Genomic DNA, 8,843 nt, shown 5'->3' on the forward strand with positions numbered 1-8,843 from the left:
TGTGTGTGTGTGTGTGTGTGTGTGTGTGTGTGTGTGTGTGTGTGTTTTCAAAATTTGTTAAATCCTCCCATTGCCTCAGTTCTTGTCTCCCAACCTCATTGCAAAACATCTGCTTTGCATAAATCTGCCCCAAAGCATTACAGTTGCTTTCAACCTATCTTATTTTCCATTTTAATATCTATTCCCCCAGTTTGTGGTGATCCTTTTTAAATGCTTTATGATCCATTTTTGTTCTCGTCATCCTAACAAACATGCTCCTATGTCTAGGTCATATATGAATAAATTAGAAAGGATCATTTCCAGTATAGAGCTGGTTCAAAGTGTGCAGCTTGACCTGTCACTGATAGAGTAGACCCAGTGAATCACTGGGATTTATCATTCTACCATTAATGCAGTCGCTCTTCTCTATCAATTAGATTTAGGTTGTAAAGTCCTGAGCTACCCACAGCGCAGATACTGAGGTTCCATACTGTAGCCTACTGGCCAGCAGGAGTAAAGGCTGCAACTTGGGATTTTATCACATGAGCCCCCCTTTTCACCGTGATCACATTAATGAAAGGAAATGCATACATACTGGTTTGGGAGCAGTCCTTACCACATGTGTATTCAATTGCAGGACTGCTTCTGGAAGCTTATCACACACAGTAGCAACACTGACAGCTAGGAGCCCTGGTGGCACAGTGATTAAATGCCTGTACTGCAGCCACTCACTCACAAACTGCATGATTGTGAGTTCAATACCAGCCAAGGGCTCAAGCTCGATTCAGGCTTGTATTCTTCCAAGATCGCTGAAATGAGTACCCAGTTTATTGGGTCAATTATCTTACACATTGTAAACCGCTTAGTGAGTGATTAAGTGCACTGATAAGCTATATCGTAATGTACTTGCTATTGCTAATGATAAATAAAGGATTCTTCCTCCTTCCTATTTGATCCAGCAGTGCTATCTCCCCAATTGCCCCACGTCTGGTGAGGTTTAAAACATTGTACAGCAAAAGTCAGCCAGACAACAGAATTATGTTCATCCTCAGAAGAAGGCAGTCTGGACTCTGATGTGATTCTCATATAGTACAGGTCCCCTGATCAACATTGTGCCCAACAAATACTAGCTTAGACAATCTTGCTCTGTGACGTGCCCAGGGACACCATGGAGTGGTGAAAGGCGAGGGTCAGTGAGGACATCCTTAATCATTTACCTGCTTTAGGATTGACTGAAACCAGCAAAGAAGTACCAACTGAACCCGAGGTCATTGTTGTGCCCATACCTGAACCAGAATTAGAGATGCCAGTTACAGTGCCATCAGAGCCACGGATCGAACAAACAATGGAAACCAAGGATATGGGTGGGTATCTTACTCCTGCTGACATATTGATCAGATCTATGAGATGATCTTGCAGCCCTGATATCCTGCTGCATCTCTCACAGAAATTAAAGCTGGAATCTGTGGGTTGTGCCAGGACATAACACTATGTTTATCCAAGCAGTTCCCTACAGGCACTAGTAATGGGTTGCCCCAAACATTCCCAAGTTGCTCACCTAGTTGGCTTTTGCTGATTTATTTTTAAAAATATATAAAGCTTTAGTGCTTGTAGGTCAGAGGAGTGGAGTGGATGTTCAAGTCCCATTAAATACAATGGCATAGTAAAACCGTACCTCTTATATAAAATGGTAAATCAAGGTTTCCCTGTTGGAATCTGTATATCTTTTAAATATTTTCAAGTCGTGGGTGGTTGAATTTGTGGATAAGGAGGTCCGAATGTGCAGCGTAAGCCTCTTTGGGTCCCACATGGAAATAACACAGGATATAAATAAAATAAAACTGAGTGTCACTCCAGCTGTGGAAGGATGATCTTTTCTGAGAGAACTTGTTATCCAGTCTTCTCTTTTACTCCCTCTTTTTCTGTCTGTCCTACAGTGAGTGTGACCCTACATCCAGACACAGCACACTCTCAGCTTTCTCTGTCCAAGGAGCTGAAGCATCTGACAACACCTGCCAGAAAGCAGAGTGTGCCCAAGAACCCAACAAGACTTGACCCGGCTCGCTGTGTGATGGGGGAAAAGACAATCACCTCTGGAAGATATTACTGGGAGGTGGAGGTGGTGAACAAACAAAGTTCAATGTCTCTGGTGGGGGAGCCAGAGTGGGCCGTCGGGGTGACAAGCAACTCTCTCGAGAGAAAGGGAAATCTCAGCTTTAATCCCATCGAGGGAGTTTGGGCTGTGGGCAAGCCATTCAGTCATGTATACTCACCTTGTCAAGTCTGGGCATTTAAATACCCCAGATGGACCCCGGTGACAATGAGACAAGAGCCCAAGAAGATCCGGGTGGCTCTGGATTATGAAGAGGGCCGGGTGGAGTTTTTTGATGCAGAAACTGATGATAGCATCTTTGCTTTTCATCTGGGAACATTTTCTGGGAAGGGAATCCAGCCCTTTTTCCACACAGGAATGTGGGGTGTCAGCCTGAAATACTGATTGATTGGTGAGAGAACCACTCCCCTCCCTCCCTGTACCCTTTACCTATTACCCTGAAAGGAGATGGTGTTCTAGAACTTTCTCTTTGGCTTCATGAGGCCAGATCAAGGGCTACAGTTCCGATGGCTTTTAGGCATGACTTTTCCTAATCACAGAGTTTAGTACACGCTGAGAATTTCTTTTCCAAAATGTTTGGGACCAGAAGTGTTTTAGGTTTTGGGGTTTTTGTTTTTTTTTTTTTTTTTTTTTGGATTTTGGCATACAAGTACTTAAAATGACATAGGGAAGCAGAAGAGGTGGTGGCAAGCCAGTTACCTTCATGGCAATGGCTGTGGAACTCCTGCTCATTCTCCAGAAAGGTTGGAGAGAGATGCAGCTGTAGAGAAACGCTGGAGAATCGGCAGGAGCACTGAAGCTGCCATCTCAAAGGCAGAACTGGGTAGCACCACTGTTAGAGTTGGATACACTTACTGAGTTCCCATCTGCAGAAGGTTTGGGTAGGAAAGCCACTGGCAGAGACCCAGACTCCAGTGGTAGAAGCAGGGAGGGAGATGAGTGCTGTTTTTTACATAGGGCTCTCTTCTGGCCCCCAGTTGGAGATGGTTGCCAGCTGACCTCACTTAAGCTATAGTTATGATGGAAAAACAGCAGCAGTGACCGAAACCATCACTTGTGCAAAATTTGGCTGCAAGTTTGGCTGGGCCAGCTCTCCTTCTTGCTCTCCTCCTTTCCTGGAGGCAGAGGAGCCTAAATAATGCACACGTGGGGGCTGGCCACCTCCTCCACTGCAAAATGTTGGAATTTTGGATAATGGATACTCCAGCTCTATCCATAATAAAATGTGAATAGAGAAGACAGCCAAAGAGGCTGCTTTGGTTAGAAACAGTCATTCCCTGTTGTGATGATGGGCTGTCCCATTACTTGGGCAGCACAGGTGAGAGGTAGGGTCTCTTTCAAGTAAACAAGGGATCAATGACATGATCAATTAGGTTACATTTATTGGGGTAAGCATTATGAAGAAGCAATAAAGATTTGTTGTAGTTGTGTGCTTTCAAGTTATATCTGACCTATGGTAAAGACCTAAGGCAAGCTTATCATGGTGTTTCTTTAGCAAGATTTGCTCAGAGGAGGTTTGCCATTGCCTTCTCTTGAGGCTAAGAGAGTGTGATTTGCCCAAGGTCACCAAGTGGGCTTTTTGGCAGAGCTGGGAATCAAACTCTGGTCTCCAAGGTCATAGTCTGACACTCAAACCACTATGCCACACTACCAACAGAGATCATGAGGGATAATTGATGGTGGAAATGACCAATCTGTGAAAAGATACGTGGATATTTTTTTTAAAGCACCATGAGATGCAAGAGAGACTTTTGAGACTTTGCAGGACACCTGAGAGGCTTTTGGGCTGATGGAGAGACAGAGAAAGTGCTGCCTGACTCACTGTCATTTGGTCATACACTAGACAAGGGGTCCAGTTCTTCCTGTGAACAAGCAAACATCCCAAATACCAACTAGCTAGTCATGTTGGAATGGTTAACATGTTAGGGCTTATGTTTTCTAACCTTGGCTGAATGTGACTTAGATGTTTTTTGCAGCTTTGTAACTACTCCTAAATAACACCTGAAGCAAGGTGCCACCATGTCCAATGTTCTATTATTTCATTTATTCCTGTTTTACTAATGTAAGATTGCTTGCTCTGAATAAAAGATTTCCTTAAAAGATCTCGCTTCCCACTTTCACTTCGTATGTCTTGCTCAGTGTATATGGAGTGTTCTCTTCTCCCACAAGAGAGGGAGGAAAACTCTCAGCAGAATAAGAGGTGGAAAGGGGAGAAGTTAAACCTCTGGGTGCCATCCCACTAAGTCAGTGAAGCTTGGGGTGCAGAACATTAATGAGTGGTGGCAGCTAACATCATTCTCAAGAATAGGAGACAGTATTGAACTTCGTACCCATTCTATATAGAAAAAAGGATGTACCTACAATAGATTTAAAGGCACAAGACACTCCTAAATTTTCAAGGTTCCCTCTCAAAGACAAATCCTACAAACATTCACATCTAACTATTCAACTACCTCTGTTTCTTTGATATTGATCTGCTGTTAGGCTTTAAAGCAGAGGTGCATACTGTTAGCATTGGAGGCCACACTCATCTGCAGTGGACCCTGGAGGTCATCCCCCCCCCAAAATTAAACTTTTGAAAATGCTTGGGCTCAAATGGGTGGGTGAAGGGGGTCTTCAGGTTTTTGGCCATTTTAATGCAATCTTTTGTTTATTCAGTGCCAGTATTTAGAAAATAGCATTTTGTGTTTTATCATGCTGTATCCCACCTCAAAACAAGAGGAGAGACAGGAAAGAATTATTATTATTAGTAGTAGTATTATTAGTAGTAATGATACACCTTTTTTCCATCAGAAAGTGACCCAGGTGGGCTTGTTGTACCAAAAACACCCTAGGGGCCAGAAACATAGAGAAATCACACACACCTTCACAGCCTGAGAGAGTATTTGGGAGCATTTGGGGCAAAAAAGTCTGTGTGGGAGAGAAATTGGGGGATTCTGGCAACCAAAAACCAGCCCTAGGGTTACATGTAGCCCATGGGCCACACTTTCTCCAACTGAAGGAAGACAACATGGCATCAGACATTCCCTTGTGGAAAGTGATGTTAATAAATATTCATTTTAAAAGTGAAAGCCCTTAGCTGTTTTTCTGGCATGCAAGGGAGGCCAGCATAGTCACCAGGTGCTTCAGGAAAACTGAGCTCATAGGTCTGAGTTTTAATGGAGCAGGGCCAAATAGTACTTCATCCCCAAATTCCACCTTTGCCTATCTTTCCACAGAGATTCCTGCATGACTTGAACTTAAGCTAAGAGAGTACAGGACTCTGTGGAATGATCTTGTCAGTTGTTCCTTTTAGCTGAAAAGGAGCAAAACAGAATCAATAGAATAAAGTATCAAAGACATATACTGTATTGGGTCTGCAGTCATGCGAATTAAATAGGCAATCAGCAACTTCAAAAAGCACATCTATCTGTAAATGTAATTAATTGTTTTAATGGAATGTCTCCATATAATAAATGGAGGTTCAGCAATGGATCTTTCCTTATCAGTACATAATAGGTGATGATGTAAAGTGAGTTTCATACTGTGAAAGCATTACATCATCATCATTATGATAATTATTATAGTATTGTCCTCCATCTTCATTCACTGAAATTTTTTTTGTTTTTGGAATTTTGACTATTTTGTTTTATTTTGTATTATGTCTGTGTGAGGGTTTTTTAAAATTGTATTTTAATATTGCATTTTAGTATTTTATATTGTTGAATAGTTATAAATGTTTTATTCTGTAACTATTTGTAAAGTGCCACATACATGGTGGCGCAGTGGTTAAATGCCTGTACTGCAGCCATTCACTCAAGACCACAAGGTTGCGAGTTCAAGACCAGCAAAAGGGCCCAAGCTCGACTCAGGCTTGCATCCTTCCGAGGTCGCTAAAATGAGTACCCAGACTGTTGGGGGCAAATTAGCTTACTTGCTAATTAGCTTACTTGCTGTTCACCGCTATGATCTTTGGAATAGCGGTATATAAATAGAACAAATTAATTATTATTAAATAAATAAATAAATAATCAAACCACATTGCTTAAGTGATCGTTCTGTAGCTATCATTAATTGCTGTCAAATCTCCTTTAACTTATGCTGACCCTATGAATGAGAGATCTCCAAGTCATTCTCTCATCAACAGTCCTGGAAACAGGACCTAATTCTAAATATGAAATTCATTTACATTTTGTATACACCTAATATACATAGCCTGAAGGCAATTTTATACATAATATGTTAATAATGTTGTGCACAAAACAAAGTTTGTGTGCATTAAACCATCCAAAAGCAAAAGTGTCACAATCTTGGCCACTCACATGATCAGTTCTGGATTCGGGGATATTTTGGATCTTGGAATTAGTTGACCGGCCAAACCCAAGGGAGGAGGAGGGACAAGCAGAGAACATAAGAGATCCCAGATGTTGGCTTTGACTGGCAGAGTTTCTAGGAAATTAATGAAAACTGCTAACACCAACCAAGAAGGTGATTGCGAAGAGGAGGATGAAGAAAACCAGGATGTTCCCTAGAGGTTCTGTATAGGACAGGAGTTATGACTTTTGGGATGCAGTGATTGTGGTCCTTGTTTGGATGCTGACTCTCTGGACACTTGGAACAATGATCTGCATCTATAGAGACAGAGCAACTTCAAAATAAGTAATGCCATTTTGTCATATACAGTAGTTGTGCTTTCTTGTTGCAGAAATCAACTGATTGAAAATGACCTCTCTACTTTCCCTATACTTTCACTTGCTCACCTCAAGTCTTGCTGCGTTTATATGTCCCAATACTTGTTTCTTGATTGCCACCTTTCCCTTTTCCATGATCTCACATTTTTTATAAAATCACCCAGCTTGGTAGATGAAAGGGAATGCTGTAGGCATAGCATATCTTGATTACATTAAGGTCTTCGACAAAGTTCCTTGTGATATTCTTGCAAACAAGCTAGTAAAATGTGGACAAGACAATACAACTGTTAGGTGGATTAGTAATTGGTTGACCAGCCGAACCCAAAGGGTGCTCTTCATCCTGGAGAGAAGTGACCAGTGGGGTGCCACAGGGTTCTGTCCTGGGCACAGTGCTATTCAACATCTTTATCAATGATTTGGATGAAAGAATAGAGGGCATGCTTATCAAATTTGCAGATGACACCAAACTAGGAGGAGCAGCTAATACCCCAGAAGACAGGATCAAAATTCAAAATTACCGTAATAGATTGGACAGCTGGGCCAAAGGTAACAAAATGAATTTCAAGACAGGGAAATGTAAGGTACTGCACTTAAGCAGAAAAAATGAAATGCATAGATATAGGATGCGGGAGACCTGGCTTAACAAGACTATATGTGAAAGGGATCTAGGAGTTCCAGTAGACCACAAGTTGAACATGAGTCAACAGTGTGATGCAGTAACTAAAAAGCCCAACACATCAATAGTATAGTGTCTAGATCAAGGGAAGTAATAGTGCCACTCTATTCTGCTTTGGTTAGGCCTTATCTGGAATAATGTGTCCAGTTCTGGGCTCCAAAATTCAAAAAAGATGTTGACAAATTGGAGCATGTCCAGAGGAGGGCGACCAAAATGGTGAAGAATCTGGAAACCATGCCCTACAAAGAAAGACTTACGGCAGGGACGTAGCCAAGGGGGGGGGGGGGTTTTTGGGGTCCGGCCCCCCCCCCCTTCCATTAGAAAAATGAATGGTGTGTGCTGCTGTGCCGCCACACCCAAGCCCCATTATAATGGTGGCACTTAGTCTGGACCCCCCCCTTCCTAAAATCCTGGCTACGTCCCTGCTTACGGAGCTGTGTATGTTTAGCCTGGAGAAGAGAGAGTTAAGAGGTGATATGATAGTCCTGTTTATGTATTTGAAAGGATGTCATACTGAGGAGGGAGCTAGCTTGTTTTCTGCTGCTCCAGAGACTAGGACCCAGAGCAATGGATGCAAAATACAGAAAGAGTATTTTCTGTATTTCTACCTCAACATTAAGAGGAACTTCCTGACGGTGAGAGCTGTTATACAGTGGAACCCACTCCCTCAGACAGTGGTGGGGTCTCATTCTTTGAGGTTTTTAAACAGAAGCTGGATGGCCATCTGTCAGGAGTGCATTCACAGGGGTCTTGTGCCCCTAACCCTGGTGAATGTGGAGGGTTGAGTGTATTCACAAACTCCAATCCACCAACAGTGGGTTGAACAAACACAATGGAGTTTATCAAACTGGCCCTGAAACGGGCCCAGTGCATTCTAAAACGTGCACGGAATGGAATGGGGCTAAGATAAGAACCCATTTTATCGCACGCTGGAATGCCACCTTAGCCGCCGGGTGTTCCAATCATGTCCCTGTTCCATTCCAGAGGGCGCCATTTCTGAGAACTGTTCTAAAGGAACAGGGACGCGACTGGAACGCCCGGTGGCAAAGGCAGCATTCCAGCGTGTGATAAAATTGGGTTCTTAGCCCCATCCCATTCCATGCGCACCCATGCACGTTTTAGAACACACTGGGCCCATTTCAGGGCCAGTGTGATAAACTTCAATGGCTTCCTGGCACACTACACATTATAATAACAGACTGTCTAAGCCAGTTTATCACATCTCCTTTCTGTATCCCAGCCTGCACACAAAACTCCTTCCACCATCTGGACATCCACCCACTCCGGCTTTAGGCAAGGTCTTTACTCTTGCCTTTGTCCCTCAACAACCATCCCTAAAACTGGAACTTGTCGCATCATCACCATACCCACACGTTTTGCATTTCCATGGGCATTCATACAGTCT

The 8,843-nt window shown here is 42.9% G+C and overlaps 1 protein-coding gene across 1 annotated transcript in view; it reads left to right on the top strand.

Moving 5' to 3' along the window:
• Positions 1–2,476, top strand: part of LOC121923936 (tripartite motif-containing protein 10-like) — a 15,940-nt gene extending 13,464 nt beyond the window's left edge. Inside the window, exons 7-8 of the mRNA XM_042454889.1 lie at positions 1,206–1,343; positions 1,917–2,476. Of these exons, the coding sequence (XP_042310823.1) occupies positions 1,206–1,343; positions 1,917–2,476 (698 nt within the window). The remainder of the gene's footprint in view (positions 1–1,205; positions 1,344–1,916) is intronic.
• The last annotated feature ends 6,367 nt before the right edge of the window (positions 2,477–8,843 follow it).

Source organism: Sceloporus undulatus, chromosome 2, assembly GCF_019175285.1.
Source record: "Sceloporus undulatus isolate JIND9_A2432 ecotype Alabama chromosome 2, SceUnd_v1.1, whole genome shotgun sequence".
Taxonomy (NCBI): Eukaryota; Metazoa; Chordata; class Lepidosauria; order Squamata; family Phrynosomatidae; genus Sceloporus; species Sceloporus undulatus.